At 40.5% G+C, this 18,543-nt stretch overlaps 1 protein-coding gene across 1 annotated transcript; it reads right to left on the reverse strand.

Annotated features, from left to right (window-relative positions):
* Positions 1-1,835: 1,835 nt before the first annotated feature.
* On the reverse strand, positions 1,836-17,006 carry naxd (NAD(P)HX dehydratase). Its single transcript, XM_057852163.1, has 11 exons — positions 16,071-17,006; positions 9,707-10,105; positions 6,762-6,912; positions 6,621-6,666; positions 6,465-6,553; positions 3,219-3,327; positions 3,012-3,062; positions 2,703-2,807; positions 2,510-2,630; positions 2,321-2,444; positions 1,836-2,244 (listed from the first exon to the last, which is right to left on the reverse strand). The coding sequence occupies exons 1-11, from the start codon at positions 16,585-16,587 to the stop codon at positions 2,094-2,096; spliced, it is 1,863 nt and encodes a 620-aa protein (XP_057708146.1). The 5' UTR covers positions 16,588-17,006; the 3' UTR covers positions 1,836-2,093.
* Positions 17,007-18,543: the final 1,537 nt, after the last annotated feature.

The following is an 18,543-nucleotide window of genomic DNA, read 5'->3' on the forward strand; positions in this document are numbered from 1 at the left end:
AATTCATAAAAATGTCCGGTTTTTATGATTTTTCACGGGACCAATTTGAAGAGAACCCCTCCGGCCGCTGGCTGGCAGAAGTTGACATGGCTCCTACTAGAAGGGAGGGAAGGAGTAGTTCTTCTTGTTTTTGTTGGCAGTTTACCCCTATCATGAGGCATTACCGCCATCTACTGGGTTGACGATTTGGCCACAACGCCTGCCCAGTTGTTAAGTTTTTTAAGATAAATATGTATATAATGGCAACTGTTGACTTATGTCAGAGCTTTGACTGTAAAATCCCGTTTGGTGTGTTCGTTGCGCTCCCGATGATTGTAAACTTTTATCGCAAAGTTTGATTTTTTCCTTAGCTAGCTATCAGTAAGCTAAACCATACTAGGTATTATGGGAAACGTAGTTTTGAACTGCTACGTTTGGAAACATGCTGGTTGAATAGTTTGTCAGTTTGTTTTGGTTATTGTTTGTGTGCAATCTAGAACATTGAATGAGAATATCAATTGAATGGGAATAACAATTCGTCAAGGACAATTGTTGTGATAGAAATTTATAAAAATGTTTAGTGGGCACATAGCCTACTGTGTGTATGTGTATTGACTGGACTACATTTCCATTGCCTGGCACAGCCAGACTGTTCTCCCTGTATTTTTCAAACACTGAGAGAAAAGTCTGGGACCCAGCCCATTAACGGCCTCTCGAGCAGGTACAAAATCAATGGACAAATCAGATTAGTTTATTTGCGTGACGTGTTCTTAACGAGCAACGTCACTCTTGCGCGTCGGAAGTCGTCTCCACAACAACACGGATGGTGAACTGGAGAGCCGAGAATATGTTCCAATCCACGGTAAAATCAGTTTTAAATTACCAAAAACACATCGACACGAGTCATTGACAACAATCTATCTCGCGCTAGCCATGTTGAATAAACTCCGCTCTCCTCATGTTTCCTTTCGTGCGCAAGTCCCTCGTCCTGCCCTCGTCGTTTTACTAACGTCACATCTGCCCGTCGCTGATTGGTCCACTCCGCTGTCTGTTTGCTGTGGCTTGCTCTGCCCTGGAAATTGTATCCGCTGAATGGTGGCCAGACTCAATAGCCGGAACAGCGGTGAGTCTGGTGTACCAGGCAAACATTTCCATGGGTCTGCATTCTATATATATATATAGATTTTTTTTTTTCCCCCAAACTGCAGTTTTCCATCCAGAGTGAGGGGGCACACTTTAAATAAATTAAAGTGATATAGGCATCTTTGAGTGAACTTCGAGTAAAATTCAAGTATCTTGAGGCCGGGCTGAGCGTCCTCTTTTTTGGAAATCAAAATATGGTCACCCTATATTTAACCCACTTTTGCGTGCGAATGGTGCACTGCTGCCATCTGCTGGCGAAGACGGGGTGCGTTCTTTCCTTGTAAACCCAGTACAGTAGTACTGTACTAGAAAATGCTATTTCTAGAGAACTTGTTTGGGAGTATATTCAAGATGGTCGGGAAAGCACGCAGAATTGTGTAAATGATATCTGAATGAAGTGGGAATATGAAATTATGTTCACTGAAGTGGAATATTTTAAGTTGAATAATGGTGCATAACGTTGGTTTGAAATTACATGAGTGAAGTTCCAAGTGGAATAACTGTATGAGTTTTAGTGTAACGTCAAATGAAGTGATTAAAGGTCACGTCCTGTTGATTTGGTGCACTTTTTGGTCACTGCCTTTTTTAAATTTGGGCACTTTCAGCTCAGTTTAAAATCAATCAGCGCAAATGTGAATCATATTTTAATGGGTACTAGTTTAGGCAGATTGAGACAAAAAACTAACATGTAATGGTTTTAAGAAAAGTAACACTTCAAGTTGTATTTTTATTTTTTCATTAAAAAAAACAAACATCAATAACAGCTACATTGTTTTTTTCTGTGGTCTGGGAAGACTTGGAAAACCCTCAAAGTACTTGGGGGACGCTTACTTTTCCATACACAAAAAAGGTATTGTCAGCCTCCACCAAGACCCGCCCACTCATTAAAACACTTGTCCGTAAGTAACATCTGGACGTACCGAAAGAAAAATCAACCACGAGGAATTTTCTTGTACGCGTAATGTCGATTTTCATCTTTCAAATAGATTCTTGAAGACGGGTCCGATTTCTTGGATCATATCCGACGTGGTGGTGGACCGGCCGTGTCGCTGGAACGCTTGTCTGTTGCACTGTCTGGTGAGCGACGAGGCCCCCATCGCCGCCACCACTGACGGGTTCACACTGCGGTGAGACATAATAATGGACTTGAGCCACATCCATATTTAATGTGTCCTATCAGGTTTTATGGCGCACCCACCCTGTTATTAGTCCTGCTTGAGAGGCAGCATGGGCCCAGTGTGCCAATACCCCAGCAGATCCCGAAAGAAGATCACCTTGTCCTCCGCATCGCCTCGCGCTTCCCTCTGTACTGCACGCCACCACTGCAAAAAAACAAAAAAAAGTTGACGTCATTAACTCAATCACTTACATATAAATCAATACAAACCTGTGCTGCCATCTGCAATTAGATCTTTCTCTCCTTTAAGTAACACGGTGATGTTTCCCATGGTTTCGCTCAGCTGTAGGACGCTACTACGGTGATCGCTGCCGTCGACCGCCTTGTGTTGCTGAGAGAACAATACTTGGACGGGATTCGCATTTTCAACAGATTTGGAATCGGCATTTGGCGAGACACCCACCAGCGTCTCGTACAGCCGCGTAAACTCCATGAAGTTGGGTGTAATAATGCCCTTTTGGTAGCCCTGAATAACAGACGGCTGCTTTGTCACCAGCCATAATCCATCCTTGAAGCGGAAAAAGAACAGCAAAGTGGGTAACACCATCAAAAAAACAAACAAAAATCTAAATACTGAATTAGCATGAATTACTGTAATAATGATGACATTTGAACTGTGTTTCTTTTTTTTACCACAAGCAAATAAATACCATAGATATCATTACTATGAAGTCTATGTAAATACATTGTGGAGGTGACTAAATAAACTCACCGCATCGATGACAATTGGAATATCTCTAGCTTTGGACTTCTCTATTACCTCCTACAAAGAGAATAAAACACATCAACTTATTCACTGCCAATGACGGTGATAAGCATTCGATTGCTGCAAGTCTTTCTCACTCAAAATTGGATGAGACGCCTAATATTGTCGTAAGACAAACAACCCACAAATGTAGCATTTTTATACAATACTTGCCTTTGCTGTTTTTAATAAGAACTCCTCTCTTCCTAGACCGGGCCCCACCACAAGGCTGTGTAGTCTCGGCAGCCATTTTTCAATCTCCTCCACAGCGTTTGGGCTGTCCCTATTAAAGGTGCACGCACGCACGCACGCACGCACGCACGCACACACACACACACACACACACACACACACACACACACACACACACACACAAAAGTGACATGCATACACAGTTAATTACTTTAACCATGCATTACTAATATTTTATATGGAAGTACATTTAAAAGTTTGCTAAAGACGTCTTTAAAACTCAACTCATTCTTGGTTTATGTGTATGACCCATCAGTTAATCTCAAATTATTATTCACAATTAAAATGTATTATTTCAAGTTAAAATACATATTTTGATTGGTTTCTATGTTAAAACTATGTCATTTACTACTTTAAAAATCATCAAATTGTGTGTATGACAATGCGATTAATCGCAGTTAATCTTACGTGATTGAGACCAAAAATGCTTAATCATTGCCCAGCCCTACATTAAACATGAAATATCACTTTTCAAGCAATTGCACTTTTAGGCTAGGTTCATACCACAGGTCTTAATGCCTAAATCTGATTTTTTTTCGTGTTTTTCCGACTCGAGTCAGGCATTAACTTGACGGTCTGACTGCTATTTTCAATCGAGCCAGTAAATGTAGTACGCATGAGCACTAACTTGCAGTCCAACATGTGCTAAGAAAACTGACCGGCATGTGCAGAAGCATCAAAACAAATGACTACACATGCTGGCTCTACGTCATTCTAGGGTGATCATTTTTTGATTTCCAAAAAGAGGACAAAAATAACAGACATAATCCCTGTTTAAATTCATGTTCAAAATTTATATGGATTGATAGAACGCATGCACACACTGTGTGTGCATGACGTATACACATACGGTCAGTTTGCCCAGACTCTCAGTCATGTAAGCAATATTGAAATACAGTACTGCTTATTTGGTGCACAGAAAGAAGACAGAGTATTCTCAGGCTTATTTCCCTCCCACAATTTTATTTTTTTATGACTGTTGTCAAGCCCGCCTCTTCCCTAAAAGTAGAGTTAAAGCTAGGCGGTAATGCTAATGTACAGCTCCATCGCTGCCGTCCTCCGTGCCTCTCGCTCTTTGCTGACATAATTGCTGCATGAATTCCGCTTTGTGAGACTTGACAGTTCAGACCGCAGCCACATTCTGGAAAAATGTGGCCCAGATCAGATTTTAACCACATACCAAGGTGACCTAGCTCAGATTTGAAATGGTCCACACTTATCAGACCTGTCCCGCTCATATCATCAACTTAATGCCCCACTCGAGTGGGAAAAACACGAAAAAATCAGATTTGTGCATTAAGACCTGAGGTATGAACCCAGCCTCAGTAGACCATTTCAAATATGATGTAGGTCACTTTCATATGCGGTTAAAATCCTATCTGGGCCACATTTTTCCAGAATTTGGCTGCCGTCTGAAGTATCAAGTCTCCCAAATCGTCATTCATGCATCAATTACGTCAGCAAAGAGCGAGAGAGGCAGGGAGGACCGTGGCGATTGAACTGTGCATTACCGTTAGCGCACAGCTTGAACTCAGCTTTTAGGCAGGAGTTGGGTTTTACCCATAATGAAAAAAAGTAAAATGGAAAAAAAAAGGTAAGCCCAAGAATGCTGGGTTTTATTTTTGTGTGCCATATGAGCAATATTGCTTACATGACCGAGAGTATGTGCGTATAAGTTCTATCAATCCATATAAACTTTGAATATAAGACTAAACAGGGATTATTTTTGTCTGAAATTTGTGTGCTTTATTTGGAAATCAAAATATGATCACCTTAGAATGACGACGAGCCAGAATGTGTAGTCATTTGTTTAGATGCTCCTGCGCATGCGGATCAGTTTGCTCAGTACGTGTTGGATGCGAGTAAAGTGCGCATGCGTAATACTTGAACGGGCTCAATGGACAAAGGCAGTCCGAACGGGCACGCCAAAAAACAGATATGGCGGAAAACACAGACAAGACTGTAAAAGCAGTTCCTGCTCTTGAACCCCTTTTTAAAAGAAACTGCTGTATTTTAAGCCAAAAGAACTGTTGTGTTTGATAGAACAAGATGTCTATATGCTGCCATAGCAGATTCATGGCACAATAAGCCCCCAAACTATTTTTAATTTGTCCGTTTTACAATGGAAACCCCCGTTTACAGACGTCGCGCAACCGCTTTTGTTTCAACCCAGCCATAAATATTTATATATAATTATATATAAATAATATTTATATTTATTATTCAAAATGTCATTTTTAGCTTAGAATCATTATATTTATTTCTCAAAATGTCATTTATAGCTTAGAATAATTAACTGATGTCTAATATATTGTTAAACAAAAAAAAAACAAAAAAAACGACTTTAAAAAATTATTCACTCGCATATTTTAAACTTTTAAACGAATTACGTCACAATGAAAAAATGGTGTCTGTAAATAAGTCACGGACATCTACCTCATAACCATGGCTTAATTTTATTTAATTTTTGTTACTTTCGCATTTTCCCCGATATGTTTGGTGATAAATAATCGATCCAAACAAAGAAAAATTGAAAAAAAAATTTAAAGGGTAAATATATGAAAAAGAACATCTCGCCACTCATTGATGTCTGTGATTTCTGCATCGAGACTCTTGTTATATTACCATGTTTCACCCATGAAATCCCCCCAAAATCCGGCTGTGGCCATTCACATCTGTGTCTTGACACTCGATGATACATCCTACATGGAGTTTTTGGATCGAAATAAGGTAAGTACGTGATAATACCTCGTTAAAATCATGGCGTCTTTAAATATGCTCTCGCATGCTCTCAACTCCAGTTAGGGTTTTGCTGTTTAAAAAAATATTTTTTTAAAATGCCCTCCTGTTTAAAAATTTTCTTCCCTCAGAAAATTGAGATTTTAAGCTTTCTAATGATGCATCACACATGCATATAGGACAATTTTGAAATTTGGCCAAATTGGGGGTCTCAGAGCTGAACTTCAAGTCACCTGAGTGTTTTCCGCCATATGACAAAAACGGAATTATGTATTAAGACCTGCAGTACTAAACTATCCTACGATCCAAGTCCTAAAAAAATGTGTTACTTTACAAAAACAATTTGACAGTATGTAACTATAGCAGAAAGCAAATAGCGTTTTTCTTCCATCTGTTGGTGTGATCGTTTTCCACAAATGGGCCACTCACAAGACAGGATGAACTATGAGCTCCGGGCTGTAGGATTTGATTACAGCTGCAGCATCTTTGGTGCAGAACACGTGAGACAAGTCGGCACCCTGCAGATAAGACAAACACATTGCAGAAACACCGCATTTAATGCAAAGTGCGATCCGTTTTTCTCACCACTTTCAGTGCCGAAATGGCAGCAAAGTAGGGCGCTCCGGTGTAGCTTGAAGGTAAAGACGGACGCATTAGAGGATGAAATGAAATGCAATCAATACCGGGATGAATTCCCAAGCGTGTGCATGCATGTGTGTGACATACTCTTGGCATCCGCCTATGATACCGATTCGGCCATCTTGTCCCTTGTGCTTGTTGTTGGACAGCGGGGGAACGATCTTCTTCACCAGTGATAGGATGCGCTCCTCCATGCCGCCGTCAGATGTCGGGGCCAGGCTGTAGCGACGTTCAAACACTGCGCAAATAAAAATCGTGATTACAAAATAACAATTCACTCAATGGCTACCCTCGACGGCGATAGACGTCTAATCCATTTTGACTGGAAGGGCTGTCAGGGATTGAATAATCGATGTTAGCCCTCCCTGTCAAAATGCATTTGAACGTCTATCACCGTCAATGGCACTGAAACATGATCATTCACTGTCAGCCCTCCCTGTTCAAATGTATTGGACATTTATCATCCTCCTGGGCAACCAATGACTCGATTATATGGAGACAAAAAAAAGAGCCTTTAGTCCAAGACTTAGAGCCATAAAACGTTACCTTAATTAGTTTGTGCGATCCTTGATCCATTGATTAATTTATATTTGTGTTCACAATCTAAAACTTTAAGTACAACAACACATACGGTATTCTGTGAATACAATACATACTAGTCTTCTCAAAAAATTAGCATATTGTGATAAAGTTCATTATTTTCTGTAATGCACTGATAAACATTACTTTCATATATTTTAGATTAATTACACACAACTGAAGTAGTTCAAGCCGTTTATTGTTTTAATATTGATGATTTTGGCAAAAAAAAAAGTCAAGAAAAAACAAAAATCCCTATCTCAAAAAATTAGCATATCATGAAGATGTTCTCTAAAGAAGCTACTAACCTAATCATCTGAATCAACGAATTAACTCAAAATCCCTGCAAAAGATTCTTGAGGCTTTTAAAAACTCCCAGCCTGGTTCATTACTCAAAACCGCAATCATGGGCAAGACTGTCGACCTGACTGCTGTCCAGATGGCCATAATTGACACCCTCAAGCAAAAGGCTAAGACACAGAAAGAAATTTCTGAGCGAATAGGCTGTTCCCAGAGTGCTGTATCAAGGCACCTGAGTGGAAGTCTGTGGGAAGGAAAAAGTGTGGCAGGAAACTCTGCACAACCAGAAGAGGTGACCGCACCCTGAGAAAGATTGTGGAGAAGGTCTGATTCCAGACCTTGGGGGACCTGCAGAAACAGTGGACCGAGTCTGGAGAAGAAACATCCAGAGCCACCGTGCACAGGCGTGTGCTGGAAATAATCTACAGGTGCCGCATTCCTCAGGTCAAGCCAGTTTTGAACCTGAAACAGTGGCAGAAGCGCCTGAACTGGGCTCCAGAGAAGCAGCACTGGACTGTTGCTCAGTGGTCCAAAGTACTTTTTTCAGATGAAAGCAAATTTTGCATCTCATTCGGAAATCAAGGTGCCAGAGTTTGGAGAAAGACTGGGGAGAAGGAAATGCCAAAATGCTTGAAGTCCAGTGTCAAGTACCCACTGTCAGTGATGGTCTGGGGTGCCATGTCACCTGCTGGTGTTGGCCTACTGTGTTTTATCAAGGGCAGGGTCAACGCAGCTAGCTATCAGGAGATTTTGTAGCACTTCATGCTTCCATCTGCTGAAAAGCTTTATGGAGATGAAGATTTCATTTTACAGCACGACCTGGCACCTGTTCACAGTGCCAAAACCACTGGTAAATGGTTTAAGGGGCAGTTTACATAGCGACTCTGCGACACAAAGACGCAATAACTGAGTACTCGCCTCCCTGCATATGGTGTCGGCTTAGACGAAAAATTCTGAATCCTGCCTCCAAAGTGGAAGAATCCCATTGCGGGGGATTGAAGGGGGCTTCCTCGGCATGCATATCAAAGGCTCCCGCGGCGCGATCGCGCCGATAACGTCAGCACTCGTACACGTCACATTAGTAGCACCGCTGCGTATGCCCAAACATTAAAAACAGCAAATATGGCAGAATGTCGGCTTTAATTTACTGTTTTAATAATATTTTTAAATTAGATATGTTGAATGTTTCCATTTTTGTGCCTTTTTGAACAAAAGAAAAATGCCATTGCTTCGAGTGGGCAGGCATATTTTTTTCCCGGGCTGAGGGAGCTTGGTGGGGTCAAAGTGCATCATTCTCTGTCGCCCTGTAAATCTGCACTGCCCCCTAGGGCCTGACATGAATACTATATCATTTTCATTCGGAATTGCGACATTGTTCGAATGGAGGCGCAAATGCAAATTTGACATTTTTCGTTTTCTCGAAAAGTCACCATGTAAACGGCCCCTTACTGACCATGGAATTACTGTGCTCAATTGGCCTGCCAACTCTCCTGACCTGAACCCCATAGAGAATCTGTGGGATATTGTGAATAGGAAGTTGAGAGACACCAAACCCAACACTGTAGATGAGCTTAAGGCAACTATCGAAGCATCCTGGGCCCCCATTAACACCTCAGCAGTGCCACAGGCTCATTGCCTCCATGCCACACCGCATTGAAGCAGTCATTTCTGCAAAAGGATTCCCGACCAAGTATTGAGTGCATAGTTGATATAACTAATTGAAGGTTGACTTTTTTTGTATTAAAAAAAAAAATTGGGGCAGATGAAATATGCTAATTTTTTTAAATTGGGATTTTTGTTTTTTCTTGCCTTTTTTGCCAAAATCATCATAACAATAAAAGGCTTGAACTACTTCAGTTTTGTGTAATGAATCTAAAATATATGAAAGTCTAATGTTTATCAGTACATTACAGAAAATAATGAACTTTATCACAATATGCTAATTTTTTGAGAAGGACCTGTATACCAGGGCTGGCTGTGAATGAGTTGATACATTCTTGAATGTATTGAAGCAGCATGGATTTCCCCACTGCACAACAAATGAAAAAACTTTGCTGGTGGTAACCATCATGTTAAAACCAATTGCAATAATATCACTGAGCTGCAGCTCTACCACTGCCAGTTGACCACACAGGCGGCAGTAACCCCAATACCTAATGGCTGAGAGTCCCGTTTTAACGGCTGACACCGCTTGGGTAAACCGTCAGCCGGCGGTGAAGGTTGGTGCTGCGAGTACATCGGCAAGTGTTGGGAGGGCGCGCCGGTCTTTAGTTGAGCAGGGGAGGAGATGTTGGAGAACATCTGCCCCAGCATCTGGAGCATGTGCAGCTCCCTGGCATGCTCTGCTTCCCGCCGGTTGTCCTCCGCCTGTAAACGGCGCTCCTCCATTCGGTAGAAGTTGTCCTCGGCCTGTGAGCTCTGCTTCAGGAACTGCTCCATGAGCCGTTCCAAGGGGAAGTTGGTGCGCCGCCGTCGCCGCTGCTTGGGTGTGGAAGCGGTGCAGTTCGCTGCCAACTGGCTGCTGTTGGGATTCGGATGTTGTTCCGATGTACCTGAAGGGAACGGGAGACATTTTCATTTCCATATTTTTGAATCTATAAGCTGCTACTTTTCCCCCACACCCTTTGAAACCTACGGCTACCAAGCATTACAGGCTTACTAGCATCATTCTTCCTAGTTTACTCATTAATTTTGGTTAACGTTATGATGACGGTGCCACTTTAGGTGAATTCAGAGTCGTTACCTATGAACGCGAGTAGTCATTTATCCAACGAAAATCAGAATTTCAGACTGTAGCAGACAAGCTTGGAATTTATTGTCCAATGCACTTGTAGCTTACTTGCTACATTCAAGGTGAGTTACAAGTTTCTAAGGCTTCAACAACTAATATTTTTTATTGATTAATAAATTTGGTTGTTAACGAATTTGATAATTTATTTTTGCCGGCAGCTACAGCAGTACAGTTTGGGTCCTTGTTTGCGTGAACTGTGAAGCTGCGCGCGCGCCAGAGATTAGGGCAAGAAAGAGAGAGTTCACTGCGACACTCAGGTTTAGTTGCTCAATCAATAATATCTACGCAAAAGTCTTGTCTTGAGTTGTGTGTGTTATTAGATCCAGTCTGCCTCCGACAGAGGTGAGTAAATGAAGCCAATTTTTTTGTTTGTATTCTTTGTTGATGAGACATTACTACTTAGCAGGGAGCGCTAAGCTAGTTAGCGATTATGCTAATCAGCGTCTTAAGTGTCGGTTTGTATAGTGTTTTGGAGAGGCAAGTTAGCAGTTGAGGTACTGTTTGATAGTAAAGTTATCTATTTGTTTTTTTATAAAGAAACCACACACATAACCCATTCATATAACAGTTTAGAGTCACCTTTCAGCAAAAACTCACATTCAAACTGTAAATCGTCATGCAAGAGAGTGTGCTTTGAAATTGGATTTGGATTGTATTTATGAACAACTGTTTGATAAATTAAAACTGATTCATTAGTCTGCCTCCTCCCTATTCGATTTTGTTTAGTTTAAGAAAATAAATGAGTCATTGACACCATTTGTATCAGCGATTTGCCCACCAGAAAAAAAAATGTCAATCAGCAGCACTTTTTTTCATTTGAATGAACAGGACTAATTTGTGTACTGAGAAATACTCTTTTATACTAAGAACCTTTATTAAAACAAGTATTATGTACTTAAAACGGTACAGTTGTAGACTACAGTTAAGTCAAGTCGCTGTAATAAAATATTATTTTTGAAGGAAATAGTCATCCAGTTTGTCTTCATAGCTACTTACAACATGCCTAAAACAACTTTGGGTTAAAATGTGAAGGTAATTGAAATGTATCCGATTAATCGTTTAATTAAACGTCTGATTAATTGAATATAAGAAAATAATAGTTAATCGCCTTCCAAGCTGCGTTCAGACTGCAGGCATATCTGATTCTAATGGGATTCCTCCTCAGATCTAATTTTTAGGGCTGACTGTTCCCACTATTTTTTGCAAGTGTCCAAATAAGATTTGGGCCTGTTCAGACTGGGCCACATTATTGACACACCTGACAGGTTGCTGTGGCAACAAATGCGTCATCCTGCACAAAGTAAGGTCACGCACAATCGAAAACCATCTGAGCTGTTCAGACTGGGAGGCATCTTGTCTATATCTGATACGAAACTACCTCCCATATGTGGCTTCAATTTGTATTGCAAAAATCAGATTTCTGTGCTTTGTGACTGTTCAGACTGACTACAATAGAGCCATCCAGGTTCTATCTGAATGGGTTAAAACTAAGATTTTGGCTGCCAGTCTGAACAAGGCCTTATTGTTAAGCGAAGACACATTGTTAAGAGAAGACACAAGACCGGTACCGGCTCGTAGTGCATTTGCTACCGGGCTGCAGAGAAATAGTAATTAATTTGTTAATGACCGCAATCTGGTCTGTGCCTCTTGACACATCAATATGCCTGTCTACTCTATGAATAATCCGAGTAGAGATTTTTGTACGTCGCTCTCTTGTGGTTGGCCGCCATTACTAGGGTGTTTGCACACCTATAGCAGCTCGGCGTCAGTCAATGCAAACAGTAATGTTAGCTGCTGTTGGCTGTGTGTTGCGAGCGGCAACATCTTTGAAAGCTTTTTTTAATGGGGAAAAGGCCTCCTTGCCGAGCCAGAAGAGGAGCTTATACCCAAGTCCATTCTGCATAATATGTGGCTAAAAGCTAGCAAACGAGGCAACAAAAGCGAATGCACTGAGAGCATCATACCTCGTGGCGAACCGCATTGCTAAAGCCAAGAAACCTTTCACGATTGGAGAAGAACAGATCAGTTATGCCTGCGACCAAAGATATTTGGCCTCAAGTTTTAGGAGAGGCCGCTGTTAAAAAAGGTTGAGACGACATATGGTGAGTTACATTTTCCCTACACTTAATGTTCGTTTTTAGCCCCGTTGTGTTATTTTATATTTACTGTAATTTTCTGCCACACACTGCTGGTCCGTAAAAAAAAAAAAGGCCCACTTCAAACCGGACCGTTGTGCAAAAAAAAGGTTGGGGACCACTACACTAAAGAATGACTCATTGCAAACCTCAGGTGATTTGGCATGTTTTTAAAATAAAGCTTATCCATAGTTTGCTATGACAAAGCTGCTATGCAAGCATGCTGCTTGCAGAGTTGGTGGCATTAGAAAGAACAACTTAAGGCTTGCCTTGGGTGATGTGACAAAATTCAAAAGAACGGACATCCATTCCATAGTGCGCTATGACATGGCTGCAACAAGAGTGCTAGAGTATAGTCAGATGTTGTTTATATGTGTATTTTTTTCTTCAAGTGTTGTAAGAATTGAACAGCTGAAGTGATCTTAAAAAAAAAAACAACAACAATAACTCGTAATTCCTATAGTGTTCGCTGATTTGGAAATAGACATGTGCAGATTACCGGTTTCAAGGTATAACGTCAAAACCACAAGAATTTTCCATCATACAGTCCCTAAGGTATTAGCTATTTGTCATGTCCCAAAAATGCACGGAGAAACGCCTCACTTCCAGCTGCAAGGCCCACCAGTTATTGCTCAGTGTTCGTGAATCAGCTGTGCGACACGATGGCTGGAGGAGGTTTAACTCCTGAGCCCCCCCCCCCATCGAAGAAAACGTAATCCTTGGTATGGGAATACTGTGGCTGCAGAAAAGTTTCAGACGGCCGCGGCTTAGAGGAGGAGGGCCAACCGACATGTAAAATATGTTTGCGGACTATGGCTGCCGAGGAGGCAATACCTCCAATATGATTTCACATTTATACAAAATTAAAGGTTTGTAAGCACTCGAGGTGGGAATCTTTGGGTACCTAACGACTCGATTACGATTCAGAGGCTCCGATTCGATTATAAATCGAATATTGATGTCACCCAAACCCCCCTTTTAATGTTTTGTACATTAGTACCAAAATAGTTTAAAAATCCTATTAGGCTAAACCAAACTAATTAGAGCTGGGAATCTTTGGGCACCTAACGATTCGATTACGATTCAGAGGCTCCGATTCGATTATAAAACGATTATTGATGCACCCCACTCCTTTTTTTTTTTTTAAAAATTTGTTTTGTACATTTTGTTCAAAAATCCTCTCAGGCTAAACCAAACTACTATTTCAGTCTCAAGTTAACATATAGCAGTAAACAAATATACAAAAATAACAGTAAATAAAAAACTCCAGTCCCCATTCTATATCAGCAGCTTTAAACTACTTTCAATTAATTTAATGTTGTGAATCAACCGTTAAAGTTGTTAAAATTGCTCCTGTTATTCCATAATTTCTCTTTTGTCTACTTTCAACATGTAAAAGTTTTAAAACTATTTTAAAGATAGATTCAAGTCAATATTTTACCGATTTGGGAGTATTTTAGATAAAAAGTTAATTGGGTTCGCTTGGAAGGTTCGCAACAACAGCCTTGCAGGGAAGTGTACTGCTTTAAGATGGCGGCCGTTACTAACGCCCGCATCTAGTTTTTTGTAGATGTGCTGGTAACGATACCTAAGCTATAATGCATCTAGTCCTATATAAATGATATCTACCGTAACATAATGTGGCTTGTAGCAGCTTTTCGGCAGCAGTCAGGTATGTTGTTGTTTTTTTTTTTTTATCTCGTGGCATGAGTTGAGCTAGAGCCGTGAGTTGAGCATTGGCGTTACCCGAGGGGCCGGGTAATGAGAAGCATGATGTTTAGCTACTCTCGCTCCGTCCCTAATTGCATACCGAAGACTGCGCGGCGCGCTGAGTGTGTCGTACTTCTGCTTTACTTGGCATGTTTCAATAATTGGAATTTGGATGTTTGTGAATCGTTCTCGAATCTTCCACGGCCGAATCGCGAATAATCTAAGAATCGGAAATTTTGCACACCTCTAAAACTAATATTTAAGTATCAAGTTAACAGCTAAAAACATTGAATAAAATACTCAAGTCCCCATTCTGTATCAGCAGCTTTAAACTACATTCAATTAACTTAATGATGTGAATCAATCGTTAAAGTTGATAAAATTGCTCCCGTTATTCCATAATTTCCCCTCTGTCTACTTTCAATATGTCAAAGTTTTAAAACTGTTTCATTATTTAAAGATAGATTTAAGTCAAGATTTTGCTGATTTAGGAGTATTTCAGATAAAAAGTTAATTAGGTTCGCTACAACAGAGCCTTCTAGAGAAGCTACTGCTTTAAGATGGCTGCTGTTTACAACGCAGCAACTACTAAACGGCAAGCCAGTCATTTTGCATCTAGTTCTTTTTATATGTTCTAACACCGCATTCGTCTGTTATTTAGCATCTAGTTCTGCATATATGTGATATCTACTATAACCGTATGTGGCCGTATGTTCGTAGCAACTAGCAACTGGGTGTAGTTTGAACCAGCTGTCGGCCGCAGTCAGGTATTTTTGTTCTTTTATCTAGCGGCATGAGTTGAACATGATATTTGCTCTCGGTCCGTTCCTCATTGCGTCCTGAAGACCGCGCTGACTGTGTTTTAGTTCTGCTTTACCTGATATAATTCAGTAATCGGAATTTGGATGTTTGTGAATCGTTCTTGAATCTTCCACGGCCGAATCGCGAATAATCTAAGGATCAGGAAATTCCGCACGCCTCTAGTAAGCACTGTCATGAATGTTTCCCACCAGCTACGAGAGTTAACTCTAGCGTGTTTAGTGTGTCTAGCAGTGGTAAAATGTGTCTTTTTTCTCTCAGGTAACTGCGTTAAGAAACTGTGTTAAGAAAGAGAGTGTGTGTATAATGTAAACATGATACGAGTCCTACACATGTGGTTTTTATGGAAAATAAACTAATTATTTTTGTTCTGATGGTAATAATGTTGAGCTATGGCTGTGGGTTTAGGCTCACCTAAAGGACTGCATTTATTTTAATTTTAGATTTTTTAACTTAACATTATACTTATGTTCCAAATTGCTAATATGTTTTGAAAAATAAAAATCCTGTTCAATGGAAAAAAGCTTTTATTTTATGTTTTTTGAAAACCCAGCTATCTCAAAGTAACACATTTTAGAGCTATAATTGCAATACCGTGATATTTTGGCTGAGAGTTATCATACTGTCAGAATATATTACCAGCACATGCCTATTTGGAAGTAAACACATTCGTCGACTTGACTGCATTGAATTGAATTACAATAAAATCTCACAAGTGCAACACCAAACATAAGACTTCCAAATAGTGGATACACAAGTTAACTCGGTGACTGCCATTGACGACAGTAGATGTCCAATCCACATCTATCACCGTCAATAGCAGTGAATCAGTTAATAAAGGGTGTACTGTATAACAGCGATTTCAACAGATTAATTCCATAACCATCATTTTACTTTTAATTCCGACCAAATCTGGAACGGATTTCAGTGAATCGGATCAACTGAGTTAATCGGTCCTGCCTTCAGCCAAGTTGTATTCATACTACCAAAACTCAAACAATGTCTATAGTTAACACAAAAACAAGAAACTGGAAGCATCATGAATACTCCACGTGTACTTACTGTTGTTTCCCACTGTGACCTTAACCGGGATGGGAATGGGAATACTGGGATACTCCAGTTTGACCTCAGTCTCTGCGGGAAAGGGACAGTCTCCGGTGCTCTCCGAATAGACATCCTGAGCATCCTCCGCATCTTCATCTAAGCCGTCCACGGCCTCCTCCCCTCCCGGCCCTCCGTCAATGAACTCCTGGGGGTCAAGGGCGGGCCGGTTGCTCAGAATCCTCTCCATGGTGTCGTAGAACTTAGCGATCTTGTGGTACTGCCTGTTATTACGCAGATTGCCCTCTTTGGCGAGCAAGTATTGTCGTTTGAGGCTCTTAATGCGCACCCTACACTGCTCCGGCGTGCGCTCGAAGCCCATCGCCCCCAGCCGCCGGGACACGTCGCGGTAAACGAAGCTGTTGCGGAAGTTCCCGTCCAGCGCCTCCTGGACGTCCTGCTCCCCCCAAATGTTTAGCAACGTCCTCGTCTCCGCGTCCGACCACAGAAAGCCCCGGGTCGTGGTGTTGAGCAGCATAGTCGCGCCTCGATGGATGTCTGGCCTGCTTCGCAACCTGCGCGTCGGCTCCAAAAACCTCTGGCGGGATCGCTATCCGAGCGTTCGAGTGGATTCAAATGCTCGAAGCGGACGTATTGTTCAAACGGGGGAGCGTTTGCCCACCGAATGTCGGCGTTCTAGCTAAAACCTTTCCATGTTTATCCCTTTACGTCGCTCGCAAAAATGCCAAGCTTGGAAGTTTCGGCCAAACTGAACAAGGACCAGCTCCCAAACCCAATCTCCGTCTTCAGCCTCATTTTGGAAAATTTACAAAACTGACCTCTGATCGGTCCTCTGAGGGAGACGGCCCACGTCAACCCCCTGGTGTCTACGGGGTCCTAAACACCTCCGATTCTCCATTTCATGCTAATACAGCTGTCAATACTTACACCGAAATAAACATTTTGGGTGAATTAAAAAGATAGAATGCCTTAATAAGAAATTTAGACTATATTAAAAAGCTGGACTCACGTTACCTTTCATGTGTAAACAGAAGAATGTGGCGAGAATGGACAGGGTTACGGTGGTAAACAAGAAGACGAGCGTCTGAACGGTATGCAGCATGTTATCGTTCATTGACAGTCATGCTAGCCGCCGACACACGAGGTTTTCCACAAAAGGAGATTCGAACTACGGAATTCTATCTGCTTACCTAAACTCCAAGTTCGTATCAATGCTGTCAACTGTGAATAAATACGCCTGGTCATGAGGCTTTCCTTAGCCACAGCAATACAGGAAGAAATAGTTCACGATGCGTTCAAATACTACTCGGAAAATATCAAATCCACTCCAAAGCTGCCGTACATCGACAACCATTTTGTGACATAAAACTCGAAATTTATAGAGGTAGATGTGTGTCTGTATTATTAACTTTTTTAAAAAGTTGCTTTAAAAAACTTGACTTCAATCAAAAAAAAAAAAAAAAAAAAAAAAAAAAACACACCAAAAAAAAAGTTTTCAAATGGATTTTTTTTGTTTTAAATTTATTTTGGCATCCAATTTTTTAATTCACATACATAAATATTTTATGATGACAGAAATAGTTCACGATGCGTTCAAATACTAATCGGAAAATATCAAAACCACTCCAAAGCTGCCATACACCGACAACCATTTTGTGAGATAAAAATCGAAATTATAGAAGTAAATGTGTGTCTGTATTATTAAATTTTTAAAAAGCTGCTTCAAAAAACGTGACTTCAATAAAAATAAAAAAATAAAACGCTAAAAAAAAATGTTTTCAAATGCATTTTTTTTTTAGTTTAAAATTTATTTTTGCATCCACTTTTTTTTTATTCACATTCATATGGCGGAAAACACTCAGGTGACTTGAATTTCCACACCGAGACCCCCAATTTAGCCAACTTTCAAAATTGTCGGATATACATGTGTGATACATCATTGCAAAGCTTAAAATCTGTATTTTCTGGGGGAGGGCAAAATTTTGAACAGGAGGGCATTTTTTTTTATTCAAAAAAATGTTTTTTAAACAGCAAAACCCCATCTGGAGGTGATAGAACGCGAGAGCAGAATTACAGACGCCATGACTTTAACGATATATTATCGCGAACTTACCGTTTCGATCCAAAAAGTCTATGTAGCATGCATCACCGAGACTAGAGCTGCAGCTATCGAATATTTTAGTAATCGAGTAATCGACTGAAAATTCTATCGATTAATCGAGTAATTGGATAAAACAAATATATTTTTAGGTAAAGAGCAATTATAAATATACATGAGAAAACAAGACATTTCATCTAATCTTGAACCATTTTCAGTCAATCAATGTCTTTATTTTCGATGTATATTGTTGAAAACAGCCAACAACTGCATCTCAGATGTAACTAGAATTTGGAAAAATTCTAATTCACTGCTTTCACTCAAAAAACCTTTAGATCTTATTTAAAAAAAAAATATATATATATATATATATAT

This window comes from Corythoichthys intestinalis, chromosome 12 (assembly GCF_030265065.1).
Source record: "Corythoichthys intestinalis isolate RoL2023-P3 chromosome 12, ASM3026506v1, whole genome shotgun sequence".
Taxonomy (NCBI): Eukaryota; Metazoa; Chordata; class Actinopteri; order Syngnathiformes; family Syngnathidae; genus Corythoichthys; species Corythoichthys intestinalis.